Source organism: Barbus barbus, assembly GCF_936440315.1.
Source record: "Barbus barbus genome assembly, chromosome: 7".
Lineage (NCBI taxonomy): Eukaryota > Metazoa > Chordata > Actinopteri > Cypriniformes > Cyprinidae > Barbus > Barbus barbus.
In genome coordinates, this window is record NC_136735.1 from 11,122,012 (window position 1) to 11,138,868 (window position 16,857).

At 41.0% G+C, this 16,857-nt stretch overlaps 2 protein-coding genes across 3 annotated transcripts; both read left to right on the top strand.

Moving 5' to 3' along the window:
* Window positions 1-457: 457 nt before the first annotated feature.
* On the top strand, window positions 458-7,664 carry LOC306872433 (mannosyl-oligosaccharide glucosidase-like). 2 transcript variants are annotated; one of them, XM_079420982.1, is made up of 5 exons: window positions 458-537; window positions 1,034-1,435; window positions 1,543-1,766; window positions 4,786-4,979; window positions 5,361-7,664. In XM_079420982.1, exons 2-5 carry the CDS (start codon window positions 1,087-1,089, stop codon window positions 7,123-7,125), a joined length of 2,532 nt encoding a protein of 843 aa, XP_079277108.1. In that variant the 5' UTR covers window positions 458-537; window positions 1,034-1,086; the 3' UTR covers window positions 7,126-7,664. The 2 variants fall into 2 exon arrangements, with proteins under 2 accessions (XP_079277108.1, XP_079277107.1); XM_079420981.1 differs by having other exon boundaries at window positions 475-547; window positions 5,361-7,455.
* Window positions 7,665-14,613: 6,949 nt separating this feature from the next.
* On the top strand, window positions 14,614-16,241 carry LOC306872768 (uncharacterized protein; the record flags this gene model as incomplete). Its single annotated transcript, XM_079421536.1, has 2 exons — window positions 14,614-14,767; window positions 14,971-16,241. 2 exons carry the CDS (start codon window positions 14,614-14,616, stop codon window positions 16,239-16,241), a joined length of 1,425 nt encoding a protein of 474 aa, XP_079277662.1.
* Window positions 16,242-16,857: the final 616 nt, after the last annotated feature.

The window sequence follows — 16,857 nt, forward strand, 5'->3', positions numbered from 1 at the left end:
TGATTAGGCTATTGATAACATTCAATGTTGTAGACCATTTCCATGTTTGGGAAAATGGGCTTCTTGTTTTACTGATTATCTATGATGAATGATTTAATTACTATTAATGTCAGAAATGTGGCTGAATTTAAAATACTAATTCTAACATCGTTTTCTCACCATGTCATTCATTCCAAACATGCAGTCTACATATAGCCTAAGACAGTTACAAAAGAAGAGGTGAAGGTCTTTCGCTGTATAGTCAAAAACATTTGATCAAAAGACATTTAGCAAAATATCTTATTTTGTATTCAACAAAAGAAAGAAAGCCATTTAGATTTTGAACGACACGATGGTGATGACTAAAGGGCGATGAGTAAATGCTGACAGCGCTTTCATTTTTAAATTTTCAATGATCTGCAGCAAAAGTATGCCGCTGGAGGACTTTTATTTTGAAAACAGAGCCAATGCATCTATCATTGTCGTCAGCTTCTCAAAGAAATGCGGAAGTGCCTGTGCTGCTGATTAAGTTCAGTAGAGTACTGACACGTACATAAGGTAACATAAGGTAAAATATAAAGTATGCTTGGATGTTATAGTTAATTTGCCCATTGCATCGTTCACATCTATTACAGAAATAATGCTAACTGTAGACGTGCTAAATAGATACTGACGAGCTGAATCTCATTCATTCATTCATCCATCCATCAGTTCTTTCGCTCGCTCGTTCATTTCCTCATTCTTTTGTTTAGCTTGCCAGTAATTCATGCAATTTGCAGCATCTTGTACATATGAATGACTACATAAACCCGGTTAAGTGCTTTGACACAGTCTGTATTGTTAAAAGCGCTATATAAATAAAGGTGACTTGACTTGATAGACGGTGTAAAATTATATTCCTGTTATATGGGCAAAATTAAAATGATAGTCCTGTCTTATTCCCGTAAATGCATTATTGTAGGACAGAAATGTATATACAAGTAGTCTATGAGCATCTTATGCTGTAATCACTGTTAACTGTAGTCAACACCTCTGGACTTGTGGTGATTTGCAGGTACATTTGAATGACTGTCGTCCCCAGACCAGCTTGCTCCGGTCAAAAGAAAGATGGGTAGGCGGAGGAAGAGGGTTTCAACAGGTGATGGTGTACCTAGCCCAAGAAAGGAGGATAAAACACCAGCTCCCCCACGCAGGGAGAAGAAGAAGAAAACTGACATCGGGAAGGTGTTTATCAATATATCCATCGGCCTGTGTATCTTCAGTCTTATCTGGTTCTTCTATGCCCTTTATATGCGCTCATCCTTGGCCAGGAGGGTTGTGACCTTGCACCCCTCTCCACGGGTCTTGGATGCTAATAGCTCAAGTCCTGCTGTGTCTCCTGAGAGATATTGGGGTACCTATCGGCCCCAGGTGTACTTTGGGATGAAAACAAGAAGTCCTGGATCTGTTGTGACAGGTGGGGTGTTTCAGATTCACACTTTATGCACCATTTCTATATTTTTACTTCTCTTTGTGATGATTTGAGGTTATTACAAGCCCTTCTATTTCTATTGATTTAATTAGGCTTAATGTGGATGCGTCAGTTTGCTGAAATGGATGGAAATCTTAGGCACACTTGTGAGCAAGGGGACCATTTGCTGGGCTACGGATGGCTGATGCATGACGGAGTCTCTTTTGGAGTCCAGGAGGTCCATGACCGTGAATTCACCCTGACCACAGAGTTTGTGAAGCGTATGGGTGGAGATCATGGTGGAGATTGGACGTGGAGGATTACTGCAAAACAACATGTAAGCAAAGAGTAATGCTCTAACAGTTTATCCCCCGGTTTCACAGACAAGGCTTAAGCCTATTCCTAGACTAAAATGTAAATCTGAGCTGTTTCAACTGAAAGAAACTTGCACTGACTGATCTTAAAACATGTCAGTGCCTTTGTTTTGCCTTAAGATGCACACCAGTAATGGTTTTTTCTAAGGCATGTTTATAAAAATGACTTAAATGTCCTAATTGAACTATGGCCTAATCCTGGTTTAGTCTAAGCCCTGCCTATGAAACCGGGCCTATGTGTTTAACAGCCAGCACTAACTGATTTATTATTTTAATATTTTCAAATACAAGGATATTTCAATTTTAATATAGTGGGAGTAAAATAGCACAAACATGTTAGTTGTTTTCAATGCACATAGTCAGGGGATGTCAGAGTTCTGGAAAACCTGGAAATATCAGTGCATTTTAAAAATGAGGTATTCAAGAAAGTAACCAATAAAAAAAAGTAATGGAGCTATATATTTATTTATTTGTGTATCAAATATTCCATTTCAAGAAATTGCTCCTTATTAGAACAGTCTCTATAAAATATTTATCCATTAAGCAGAAATGACTTCAAACGTCATGACAATTCATTAAGTAAAACATTGTGGCAATGTTGATATGCGAACAGGTCTTTAAGAGGGTCACAGATTGAAGGCCAATCAAATACATAAATTTAATTTAATAGAATATATACAATTTGCATTAGTGCTGTCAAACGATTAATCGCATCCAAAATAAAAGTTTGTTTACATAATAAATATACACAGTACATGTATAGTATGTATATATAAAAGCACACACATACAGTATATATTTTGAAAATATTTACATGTATTTGTCACGGCGCAGTAAGGGAACACTGTGGAAAGAACAGGGGTCTGGGTCCAAACGCAGGTAAGAATATCTTTTAATAAACAAAAAGGCAAAAACAAAACAGGTTAGGGATTGAGATACAGAAGTCGGCAACACAATGCATGTATCCCCAGAGTTAAACAGCACTACAACAAATAATTAAGCCAGGCAGAGTGGTAAGTGAGAGGAGATCTACAGACGATGCCATCTCTCACGTCCTCCACTCTTCCCTCACACACTTGGACAGCAACAATGGGAATTATGTAAGGCTGCTATTCATTGACTATAGCTCAGCTTTCAACACTATAGTCCCCATCAAGCTGGCTTCTAAACTCACAGACCTCAGGCTAAACTCCTCACTCTGTGACTGGATTCAAGACTTCCTCACCGGCAGACCTCAAGTGGTGAAAGTTGGCCAGTTCACCTCTAACTCCATCACTCTGAACATAGGAGCCCCACAGGGCTGTGTCCTGAGTCCCCTGCTCTACTCTCTCTACACGCATGACTGCGTGTCTTCTCACAGCTCCACATCTATTATCAAATTCGCTGATGATACTGTGGTTCTGGGCCTCATCTCCAACAATGATGAGACCGCATATTTGGATGAGGTAGAGAGACTCACATCATGGTGCCAGGACAACTGTCTCTCTCTGAATGTGAGCAAAACTAAAGAGCTGATCATGGACTTTAGGAAGAGACAGCAGCAGCCCTACACTCGTCTCATGATCAGTGGGACCCCTGTGGAGAGGGTGAGTAGCTTCAAATACCTCGGTGTAAACATCTCCGAGGACCTGACTTGGACTACACACATCCAAACACAGGTTAAGAAAGCCAGGCAAAGACTGTACCATCTGCGACAGCTGAGGAAATTCAGGGTCTCACCAGCAATCCTGAAAACATTCTATTCAGGGACCATAGAAAGTGTATTGACTCAGTGCATCTCAGTGTGGTATGGAAACAGCTCCAATCAGGACTGCAAAGCATTACAGAGAGTTGTGCGCTTAGTTGAGCGCATCTCAGGGTCTGCTCTCCCCTCTCTGCAGGACATCTACCTCAAACGTTGCAAAAATAGAGCGGTCAAAATCATTAAGGACTCAAATCACCCTGGTAACCGACTATTCACTTTGTTTCCATCTGGTAAGCGCTTCCGTAGCCTGATGGCAAAAACTGAGAGACTTAGGAGGAGCTTTTTCCCCCAGGCCATCAGGCTCCTAAACTCTAACTGTGTCATAACATCACTTGACTCCATGTAAATATCACCATATCAATAAGCTATTCATAACTTTTCTCTACCTCATATTGCTGTTATTTACATACCCTGTACAACTTTTTTTGCACATACCTCTTTATTACTATTTAAGTCAACAACATACTGACCTGCACATTTATATTTTTTATCTTTTATTTTATTCTTTAATTTTTTTCTACTTTGCTTTTCCTTAATATCTGTATTCTATATAATTGCACTGTCCTTGGAGCGGACCTGACTTACATTTCACTGCTGCTTATACTCTGTATAATTGTGTATGTGACAAATAAAAATCTTGAATATATAGTCTGTGACAATGGGAAACAGCTGAGGGTGTAATAATGAGTGTCAGGTGAATGGAATCTGGATAATTGAGTCCGGGAGGATGATGCGACCTCTTGTGGTGAGAGGGAGAAGCGCAGGACCCGGACTCATGACAGTATTTACATGTATATATTTATATTCATATAATTTCTATTACATATAAATAAATAAATATATATATATATATATATATATATATATATATATTATATAAACATAACATGTTTCTTAAATGTATAAATACATGTTTTATTTATATATACATAATTAATATACCCAGTACACAGACAAAATGTGAACAAAAACTTTTATTTTGGATGCGATTAATCGCGATGAATAGTTTGACAGCACTAATTAGCATGATTTTCTGAAGGTCAGATACGGTAAAGTATGGTAGAAGACAAAGTTTATCAGATCCACATAACATCACCGCTTTCTGGTAGCTCCATTAATATGATATAAAGTGGTTACTTCTGAGAAACACAAAATCATACAAGCATTTAGAATTATAGTTTATCTCTGTATCGAAATTGCCTCAACACATCAGGTCTGTCTTTGTTTCTGATTGGCAGAGCACTGCTTCCTTGGCTCCTGTGATCTCGCTGATGTTCTACGCTGCTACAGATGTTCAAGGTTCTTTGCAGGCCCATGTAGAAGAGAAAAATCGCTTGAGCTCTGTGACTGGAACATCTGAGGAGCTTGGCAACTTCAAGATTACGTTTGGCAAGCCCACTGCAGGGGAAGGTGCTAGTGGCAAATATGCCAGGTATCTTACATTTCTTGTGCACTACAAGCTTTTGTAGTAAGTAGTATTAACCATAGTAATAGAGAGGATTGTAGGTTTTTAGCAGTAGTTTACTGCAGCAGAATAAATAATATAACAGTAACGAAAAATTAAAGCAATATTTATTGTAGTGTTTTATTATTAATAGTTACTAATTGTTCATATATTATTTCATATATTATTTTAATTTTTTTACAAAAAGCAACAAAACAAGATAAACAATTTTAGTTTTGGAAATTAGTGTATTCTAATATACAAGAACTCTTACTATTAGTATATAGATACTATTAGTAGTAGATAAAATAAGGTTTTCTGTCTTATTATTTTAACAAGTTACTGTATTTTTACTGTTTTTCTTTTCAGATACAATTACTTGCAAACTAAGAGCCCTGGTCTTGATAAGCTAACAGATATAGTGAAGAACAGCCTAAATCACAAGTTTAATTTCAGTCCTTCCAAAGGTGAAAAAAGATCATATTTTGCTGTGGATTCTTACAAAGTCACTAACCACCAGAACCAACAGAAAGATCCCAAGATGGAGAGTGATTTTGTTGTCCATCAGGTGACTGTTCAAACCCCATTCCAGATTGAAGTTTTGCTTGAATCTGGAAGCTTCCGGGAACGGCCGAATCAACTTGTGGGCTCGGTTCTTACGGACGAGCTGGAGAAGCGTAAGGTGGCGTTTGATGAGAAGTTTGAGAGTTCATTTGGCCTCCAAGCTAAAGGGTTCACATCTTCACAGATTGAATTTGCTAAGGCAGCTTTAAGCAACATGCTTGGTGGCATGGGATATTTCTTCGGACAGTCGGTTGTCCAGTCGGCTTACAACGAGCACCCTGTGCTTTACCCTGAGGGGCCGCTGTTTACGGCAGTACCATCTCGCTCTTTCTTTCCAAGGGGCTTTCTTTGGGACGAAGGATTTCATCAGCTTCTCATCAGCAAATGGGACACTCAGTTAACACAGGAGGTCATTGCGCACTGGCTTGATCTTATCAATGTAGAGGGCTGGATCCCACGCGAACAAATCTTGGATGATGAAGCTCGTAGCAAAGTGCCATCTGAGTTTATCGTGCAGCACAATGAAAACGCTAACCCTCCCACGCTCTTCCTGGTCCTACAAGAGTTACTGGAACAGCTGGATGCTCAACCAGAGTTGTCGTCTTCTCAAACCATGATTAATTTCCTGAGAAGGTTGTACCCAAGACTGCAGATTTGGTTTGAGTGGTTTAACACCACACAAGCTGGACCAATTGCCAACTCCTACCGCTGGCGAGGCCGGGACAAAGACACCAACCTTTTCCTAAATCCCAAGACACTGACCTCTGGCTTGGACGACTACCCGCGGGCTTCCCACCCATCTGCTGATGAGAGGCATGTGGACTTGTATTGCTGGATGACCCTGGCCTCTGGCATCATGGCAAATGTGGCACGAATACTTGGGGAACCCCACCAGGTGTACGAAAACACCCATCGTACTCTCAGCGATAATGATCTGTTAAACAAACTGCATTGGTCTGAGAATCTGCGTGCCTTCAGTGATTACGGAAATCATACTCAGGCAGTCTCACTTCAGCAGGAGAAAGTGTTCGTGCCTCCTGGACAACCACGGCACCAGTTCCCAGTCGCACGGTTAGTTCGCTCTGTTCGTAAAGCCCCTAAGCTGCAGTACGTGAATGCATTAGGCTATGTTAGCCTTTTTCCATTGTTGCTACAAATTCTGACACCAGACTCGCCAAAAATTGAGCATATTTTGCGGGACATTCAAGATCCTGACCGCCTTTGGACACCCTATGGCCTGCGCTCGCTCTCCCACTCAGATCCCCTCTACATGAAGAGGAACACGGAACACGATGCCCCCTACTGGCGAGGAGCGATCTGGATCAACATCAACTACCTGGCAGTTAGAGCACTGCATCACTATGGCAGCATAGAAGGTCCATACAAAGAGAAGGCAGCTACCCTATACCAAGAGCTCAGGACTAACCTCATCAATAATGTTTACAAGCAGTATATGGACACTGGATACATCTGGGAACAGTACAATGATAGCACTGGAAGGGGGCAGGGTAGCCACCCCTTTACTGGCTGGTCGGCTCTGACTGTACTGATAATGGCTGAAGAGTATTGAAAACCAGTAGCAGGCCAGAGTCAGAATGCTAAATTAAGATGCTCAACTGGTGCCATATGTTTGTTAAAACAGTGTAATTCATTTTTACATAATTTAGATAACTGGTGGACTTTTTTATTTGTTCATTTAAATAATAATGAAGAGTCCTGATTAAATATTTCACTTTTACATCCAGTTTAATGTGATTGTATCCTCAGGTTTGAAAAGCCACAGGCTTTTTTTGATCATACAAAACAATATCATCTGTTTGAACCACGAGGAGACAGTGCACTTATTTTGGTCCATTGCTGTTTGGCTTCATTTAACAGAATAAATTAAAAACTCCTTATAAAATCATTCTTCAGTTGAATACTTATACCTATACTTTATACTCAAATCATATCTATTTATGGATGATTTTTCACTAAGTAATTAGTGTAATTTACTCTGATTATAAACTAGGGTTGGAGATTTGCTTGCTTTGTAATTCTATATGTAATTCATGTGTTAGAATTTGAATTGAATTGGCCACACTTCACCGGAAGATGAGTTACAATGACAGAAAAAGGAATATACTGAATTGCAATCTGTGCATCATTCTTTCTGTTTGTAAGGTCTAAACCTTTTTAAACTTTTTTTTGTCTTCAAGGGATAGTTCACCCAAAAATGAAACTTCTGTCATTAATTACTCACCCTCATGTCGTTCCAAACCCATAAGACCTCTGTTCATCTTTAGAACACAAATTAAGATATTTTTGATGAATTCTGAGAGCTCTCTGACCCTCCCATAGACAGCAATGTAATTACCATGATAAAGGTCCAGAAACATGGTAAGGACATCATTAAAATAATCCATGTGAGATGTGAATCCATGTTTTTTAATTATTATTTTTTAAGAAAATTAACAATTAAAAACATAGATTAACCTGCTATTTCTTGAAAATATAAAGATATATTTAAAAATATTTATTTATTTTAAGATGTTAAAATGTTGGTAGTTCAAGTAAAAATCTTAACTTCCTGATTGAGTTAACAGAAAAAATCCTTATTGATTAGCTCTGTTTAGTGCTTTAGGTCGAGTGCAGATGTTCAAACATGTTCATTAAGTGGCATGACTTACAAACAGTTATTAATTAAGAGTATTTGCTTTCTGCTTTCATTCATCTGAGCTTCAGAATCTTTAAGTAACGTTTTAACATAGTTTACATATATATTAGTGTATCAACTTACTGCAACTTACCTAAAGTGTCTTTTCCATATTGTATTCTTATTTGTTATTCATTAAGTAGGTTTACAGTTTGATGAAGCAACACTTTTGGGGCCTGTAAGAGAAAAGGTAGCTAAGCTTGTAATTGTAATCGTTTATGTGTGTTGATGATGATGATCGGTGGGAAAGTTCAAAAGTGTTGACATCCCTCTGTTTACACACTCCTGGTTGCGTCAGCAGTGTTTTGGAGACTTAAGCCTGTTGATGAGTCATGCTGTATTTGAGATTTTTATTTATTTAATTTTTTACTTCATCTTTTTAGACAATGAAAGAACCATGTGGCAACGTGAGCAACATGACGAATGATGATGAGAGAGGAGATAAACACACATCTTCCACTATATTTTCATTCCCCTTGGGCATCATAGCATGTGTGCCCTCATAGCTATTGCCATTTGAAATGCATCTCCCAGCCTTTGTAGTTTTTGGTTGTTCGGTGTGACTAAAACACTCAATGCGCAATCCCCCTACCTCTCCTCAGATGCACGGTAGCTACAATGGGATAATAGCCAAAACAGCATTAGCGAGATCTAACGCACGGGCATAAATAGATGAGTCAGAGTTCCTCCATTTGCGCATTGATGAGATCCCGAACCTCTGTTTGCATCCATTGTGTAAGAGTAGTTAGGGCATATTTACGTGAGTCACACTTTCTTTTGCCCCGTAATGGGACAATTATTGCATTACATTCTCTAAGCTTCCTGTTTTATGAAGTGTGAGAGTTTCATTTGCTGATTTTATCAACTGATGGATAACAATGCAGCTGTTCATTCACACCTGGTTCAGTCAAGCTCTAAAGAATCAATATCATAGCTTGGAGAGTGTAATGACTGTGTACGACTGCTAGGGGGAGCCATTTAGTCACGCTCCTTGTGTCAAACAAATGTATTTTGCGACACCAGTTCTGACAGTGCTGTCTTTCAAACAAGCTACTGTATCAACTTCCTTTTAATAAACCTGTTTGTATCCACACTCTCCCTCAATCCTTCCACATTCATTAGCCAAACAGACTGTGACGTTGTCGTCTCAGGCCCTCAGCTGTGTGCTCTTGATTCTGTGTGAAATGTAGTGAGTGTGGCTCACAGTGCCGGTGGGTAAAGTCTTGTGTTTGTTATCCCTGACAGCGTTCTTTCCATCTGTCATGAGCACTTGTTACCTCAGTGAATCGAGTGGTGATGTTATCGCAGATACAGTGACGTTCAATGGCGAATATCTCCCACCACCACAGGCTGATATGCGTCCCATGGGAGCTTGAGTTGCAAATCAACAAGCGCATATATGCTGAGCTTTGCTAAGCGTTCACCCTTTAGCAGTGCAACCATCAAATCCAACCCACCGTCGTCTTTTCCCTTCTCTGTTCAAACTCTTTCTTTCCAACTACTCCCCCTCCTGTAGCCTTTCATGCTTGCTCACAATCTTCAGTGTAACCTCCAGACACCACTCTCGCACACTCGATTCTAGGGCCAGTGCCCCAGTGCCACTCACCCCAAAACCCAACCTCCCTCGGCCAGTGCTGGTCTGTGTGGAGATTATGTAAGCCTGTCTCTATAAATAGTGGCACCCAGGATCTTTTGTCTTTACCTGCTTGCTCTTAGCCCAACAATTTTATTTCTGGAGAGCTTGTGGAAGCAGTGCCATGCAGAGCGCCTGTTACCATAGTTACTTATGTTAGCGAGGAAAGAGAGAGAGAGAGATGCCACATTCTTATTTGGTTTCCTCATAGCAGCAGTGCAATCTGTTTGAATAGACTCATTCTTTTTCAGTCTGTAGTTGTCCCTCAGAAAAGGAGATGAATTCATTTATAGGCTTTTACTGAATCACCTTGATAGGGTCAGTCGTTATGAAGTCTGCCTCCTGAAAGAATACACAGTGCTAACTGCTCGAATTACACAGTGGGAAGAGGACCGCCATGCAAGTGCACAATGAGCTTGTTGATTTCTCCAAATGGCTCAGGTGGCAGCTGGGGAGTTGAGGAAAAAGTTATGGGCCTCGTCCCCATAACAAGCAAGAGTGCTACAACATGGAGCGCCCTGCTGCGTAACAAGAAGGAGCCCTGTCGCCGTGGTGTTAAGCTAATTTATCCTCATTTATCATGATTAGATAACTCCAGGTAGCTGGAGGAGAGCCAGATTGGCCTGCTGGTTTGCTCTGTAGCTGTGGCTCAGAGTAGAGAAGAGGTTGCTGGGAATGTGGGGGTGTCAGTCAGAGCGGGCGGGGAACTGCTGGAACCCTCCGCAGTCACGATCAGGAAGAAAGCCTAAGCTCCGGCCCCTCCCAGCCTGAAAGGCGAGGATGGATGTCCGGGGACAAGGGTGGGCGAGCACAAGGGTGTATTTCTGGAACTGCAAGGGAAACCTGCAGCTCGCTGAGTGGGGTTTCGGTTCTGCAATCGGGCTTCCCTATCCCCACTCCCACACTCTGTAGACGGAGGAGAGTGATAAGTTGCCGGTTCAAAAGATCTGTGCTTTCTGAAAGGGGTTCAAGCGCTGGGGCGTAGTCTTGGATGGGATTGTGAGTGAAAGGGAAAAGAAAGCTAAATAATTTGGCAGCGTGATGCAAGCTTGCATTGAGTCGTGTTTCCGGTCGTGGAATCTCTGATGTTAGCTCTCCCAATCCCTTTTTTCGGTTTCTCATTGTTGCTATGGTTTGAGGGAGATGAGTCTTCATCCGGTGCCTTTGGGGGTTTGTAATATGGGACATACTGCAGAAATGTGATGTGGAGGGCGTATGATTCCTCTGCCTCTTAAAAACCTACCAGACATTCTTGAAAGTACTCCAAAGCCTCTCTTTTCAGAACATCGTCATGCATTTCAAGCCCATAAGCTTGAACCTAAGCTTTTTGCAATAGTAAACAAGTTATTTTATCATAATATTTTACATGAATCTTTGTTGCTCCTTTTTAGTGCTCTGTTTTTGTACTGTAAGGTATTGCATTATTTTCCAACTTTCTGTTTGCAGTGCTGCTTCTTCCCTCAGCTCAATCATTGCCTTGGGAATTAGTCAAATTATGTGTGGATACGATTATGCCAATTGATAATGGTGTTGTTGAGCTTTCTACAAAATGCTGCTATGAACAGATGGATCACGAGCATGAAAGAAAGTGAGTGAAGACATAGTAGAAACACAATATTCATTTCATTTTCACATGCATTGCACTGGCAGGATCTTATCCTGACAAACCAATATTATCTATAGACATCTATTTTGTCATTTGATTCTATTCAAAGACCGAATGGGCTTGAAATATCTGTAGATATTGCAGTGCAAGTGATCATCTGACGTTTCCTTTCAAACAAACTTTTAAGAAAATACTGATAGATCGATGGTCTCATTACACTTTTACCTTCATTGCATTTCTTTGGTATAATAATCTTGGTAAGTGCAGGAATTACATAAATCCATTACTGAGCTCCGTGGCATTTTGCAGAGGCGAGAGGTGAGCGCTACTCGGCAGTTATCACAACAGCGTCTCAGTGTTATGAACTCTTTAAGAGGAGAGCTTTTTAATAGGTTTAGGTCAACTGGGAGAGACCACTGGAGAGGGGGATATTAGGGGCTCGAATAGGGGAAAGTAGCGTAATGTGAACAGTTACCTCCAGAAAATGTCAAACTCGTTGTTAAGTGCGATTTTGTATCATCATAATAAGAGGAATATTTCGTGCACCACCAAAGCCAATTCCATCGTGCATATGGCTGCTTCTTTGTCATCGTGCATATGTATTTATGGAAACCTCGCCTAAATGGGTTACATGGCTAGTCTTTTTAATCAAGGCTGTTCCAAAATATATTAAAAATACTGCAACTGCCAATATTTTTCAACTATTCTGTGCACATGCTGTTCAAAAAAAAAAAAAAAACATACAATAAAATAAGTCCATAAATAGATTTGGTGAACAAAGGATACTTGAGTAGGCATGTGCTAAATGAGTGCCTCGCTTTTTTCAGCCCACTGCTCAACATATTCTTCCTCGTCTCTTTTTGTCCTCCATTGGTGCTCCAGTGGCCTGTGCAAAGTAATATTGCACAAGAGTGGCAGTCACAGCTATTACTGCTCAGTTGGATGGGGCAAACCACAGTTCTCAAGTGATTTTAAAGCCACCTGAACTTCTCATAAAGTTTACACCTACCTATTACAGGATAAGTGGACATCATTGTCCCCAGTGGGTCTTTTTTGCAAACCATGCCATAAAATACTGCTTAAGCTTGAGGCAGTGTTTTGGAACATGATAACTCTGATCATCAGCTGGCAGACCAGCTTGAACCACAGTTCAAGATGTTTTTTGAGCGTGCTGGCTGGTCAGCGAGCTACTATGTTCCAAGGCACAGTTTCCAGATTAAACTGGATTTTGCTACAGGGAATTGTAGTTGTAGAGAGTAAAGCCACCCGTGTAGGAGTTTCCATGTGTTACTGTTGTAATTTTTAGAACATTTGGCTAAGAAGCTGTAAAACATAACTTTAATTTTATTAATCTACAATCTAGGCTACTTTTTTGTTCTTGTGAAATGCCTTCTTAGAAAAGCTGCTTTTAAATATTGTTCAATAACTTTCAATAGTGCTGTAATTTCTTGTCGAAGAGGCAAAATCCTAGAAATTGACCTAGATTTGACAGCAGTACATGGGTCAATGACAAATAAAGATGTCCAAAATCAAAGGGAAAAATATTAGCTTATAGAACTGTTCCAAAAAAAGTTCAAAATCTTATTTTATTTTATTTTGTAAAGTGTGGTGACCTTCACACAGCCTTTTTAAATTGTGACTCTGCTTATCATTTTTAAAGAATAATTAAGCTAAATTTTGCACTTTACTGTAACCTACAAAAAATTAGAAAATGACTTTCCATTCAGAAATTGAAAACATGATCATGAAGAGATCTTTAAGTATTTGAATGAATTGCGTTTAATGTATGTTTACCAAAAAAAAGTTCGACTGTTACATTAGGCCAACAGCAAGAATGTCACCGATATAGCAACGTACATAGACTGCAGGCCGTGAACTATAATTGTAGAATGGAGTAGCCTGCTATTTCAAGTGGCGCTCTCCATGGTGCTGGACAACAGAGCACTTTCACCGCTAGCTCTGCGCGACAGGATGGCAGAGCGTCTCAACAATCTACTTGTTTGAGGAAAATATTCACATTTGTCTCAGGGCCGTTTTACTTAATGTTGTACATTATAATTAGTTTCGTTTTCTATCTATTTTATTATGTTCTATAAAGTGTGTTTTATCTGTATCAAAGTAGGCTATATCTAGTCTACAAGCAGTCGAGCTTCTGCATTTTTGGACTGCAAGGATTTTACATCCTGGTCACTGTTAATGTCAAAATTTAATGAGGTGAAAAAAGTTAATAAGGTGATACTATAACTTTAGCTAAAAAAAAAAACGAAGGTGATATTAATGAGAGCTGCTTTCCACGCTTTATGCTACATGTTGTGGTGTACTGCATTGCCTTTGTAGAACATAACTTATTTGCATTTCCAAACAAACTCTCAGTCAGTTAATTGTTACGCAAATATTTCTTATGTCGCAATGAACAACAGCATGTAGTCAAAGTTTGTGATGTTTATCTAGTAGTAAATTAGTTCAGTTTTACTAGACGTTCATAAAACGAAATTAAAGCAAATAGGCTGCAATTCGATGTCGAATTTTTAGAGGTTGATTTGACGGCGGCTGAAAATAAAAAGGATTTTTTTTTTATTGAACACTTTCCGTTCATTTTCGTTAGGAGCGCGTTCAGATGTCTACGAAAATGCAGCCTAATGCATTTAGTTTTAATTAGCTAAGAAACATTCATAGCTTAAGCCTTGCTTTCCGTCGTTCCCTTACACTTAACCACAGTCTTGTTGAAGCGTCAGAACCGTAACTCTCCTTTTTTGGGGAAGCCCGTCATATCCTCTGTCCATATATGGTCACGAAGATGACACGCAGCGGGGAATCCTCTCACTGGAGACAATGAATGGGGAGGAGGGCTGATCGGTGAGACGGAGTGTATAAAAGCCGAGCGAAGGGAAGCCGTTGGTGTGAGAATCAACAGATCTACACATCTACAGATAGCTGGAGAGCTATATTACCTTGACGCAGATCTCAAAAGGGGGGAATTCCAAAGTAATTACATTTCCTTTTTGGACGAACGCCTTCACGGACTTAACTATCGGATCGGGTTTTGCTCTTTCTTGTGTTTGCAATACCCCCTTATTAATAACCTACTCGGACTGACAGCCATTGGAAAGCCATTCACGGAAAGATGCTTAACAACATGGATTTGAACTCTCAAGATTCTTTTTACTCCCAGTTTGAAAACTGTAACAGTTCTGCGACAGGGATGGAAACGCACGTCTCCAAAGACAGCCAAGATGTTTTCATGGATTCTGGAAGGACACCTGCCCAGTTTGCACACGGTGAGTTTCTGACAGATCTTTAAAAATCTTAGCGCTTTTTGTTATAGGCCAGATTTCAGTACTGCTGCATGAAAAATTATATAGTGCAAGTTAATTTACGCCACTCACGAAACTATGTAGTTATATAACTGATTGCACATTTTACTTAAGGCACTGACGCATGCCTGTTTTTTTGTTTGTTTGTTTGTTTTTCTCCATCCCAGGGGCGCCAATTACCCCCAAAACGGAGCCCACGAGTACAGATCAGTATAACTCTTGTCAGGGTCCGAAAGAAAGCTACGCAACCTCCCTAGCTTACTCAGGCAGCTTCTATGTGGAAACATCTCAAGAAACACCTTGCAGCACAGAAACACTGCTCAACATGATCACCGAAATCGTTGGCATCTCAACTACCCCTGTGTCGGATGCGCATCAGTGTGCAGACGGAACGATGAACGCGAGCCGTAGCAGCTTCGGCGACGAGGGGGTCCAGACGCAGGCCACCACCTGCACCGCCACCCCTCCTCCGCTGTATTCCCCTGGACAGCCAGGCCACAGCTACCCGGACTCCCAGACCGCCACGCAGGCCCAAGACTCGGCTGCATCGCATTTAAACTTTGCCTCCTCAGCGCAAGACGCGGAGCCGCTGTCTGAGAGCGCGACGTTCCCGGTGGTCATCAAAAATGAATTCGAGAGCAGCTGCTACGAGTGGGGGACCTTCAATAAGTCGTACTTGGATGCAGGCTTCCAGTCAGAGCCGTTCTCCATGTCGAATAGTTTTCAAGCTGATCAACAACAGGTGGACGTGAAAGAACTTTTGGACTCTTATTCTCCCATTTGCACAAACCCACAGACTGAATTCAAAGTGGAGAGTACCCTTAAACAGGAGCAGCGCTTTGGAGATACTTGCACACAGGGCTTCAGCGCTCCCATGTTTAACTACTCCACTCCAGTTATGGATATCCCACCCACCAGTCTTTTAAAACCGACCATTTTTCCAAATATCGAACTCCAGTCGAGTTGCGACACAACCTACTCGACTTCCACAATAGACTCGGTACTGTATTCATCATTATTGCCGGAGTCTTTCAGTCAAACTTACACACGGGCTCAGAAGCCTAGTCGTGTAAGAAAGAGTCCCGCTTCCTCTACCGGACCGGCCAAGGAGAAACCCTTCACGTGTCCGATGGAGACCTGCGACCGGCGCTTCTCACGGTCGGATGAGCTCAACAGGCACATCCGCATCCACACGGGACACAAACCTTTCCAGTGCCGCATCTGTTTGCGGAGCTTCAGCAGAAGCGACCATCTGACCACGCACACCCGCACTCACACCGGCGAGAAACCCTTTTCTTGCGACGTGTGCGGCAAACGCTTTGCCAGGAGCGACGAAAGGAAACGGCACGGTCGGGTGCATCTAAAACAGAAAGAAAAGATGGAGTTGAAGCCACAAGTAGTCAACGCGTGGCCGTTCACTTTGCCCGAGGCCATTTAAGCGACAATTGTGGAAGGCGTAATGAGCGCTCGTTGTGCGTGATGTCAAATCTTACCGTCTTGGAAGATTCAAGCTTACTAAAACAGTTGCTTAGGCTACAGATTACAACTCCACAGCTCAATTGAACGTCGTGGCAACTGATTCAAGTGACCCGCATGAGCGTAAAGGTCCACTGAGGTGACGGATCCCTTTTTCGCGAAATAGGGAATAGCTAGAATTTTAAAACTGGACCTCCCACATTGAACCTTGCGTGCAGCTTGGGGTGTGTGCAGCAAACGCATAAACTTAAATCGAGTGTTTTTTTCTTTTATTATTTATCATTTGTCCTCGACCATTATATCACTTAATCGAGGAGCGTGTTTTGCAGAACACATGAACTGCAGTTCAGCACTTTCAACAGCTCCAACCTCGACCTTGCATTGTAACGCAGCAGTAAAACGCACAGCTGGAATGTATTGCACTTATCTCCACTTTCGAACTTAAACATGGTTTTAATTCGTGCTTTTTGGTCTTTTCTATTCTAACGCTGTCACCTGTTTGAGAATTCTTTAAAAAAATGCATGTAAATGTTTACGTGATGTTAATAATCACTGATAGATGCTTCATGGCACAAGTC

What these genes read in the sequence shown, in the direction of transcription:
- LOC306872433 (XM_079420982.1), top strand. Translation starts at nt 1,087, where the DNA reads ATGGGTAGGCGGAGGAAGAGGGTTTCAACAGGTGATGGTGTACCTAGC. An exon ending in TCCTGGATCTGTTGTGACAG is followed by an intron (nt 1,436 to 1,542) that starts GTGGGGTGTTTC and finishes TGATTTAATTAG; the next exon opens with GCTTAATGTGGATGCGTCAG. An exon ending in GCTAGTGGCAAATATGCCAG is followed by an intron (nt 4,980 to 5,360) that starts GTATCTTACATT and finishes TTTTCTTTTCAG; the next exon opens with ATACAATTACTTGCAAACTA.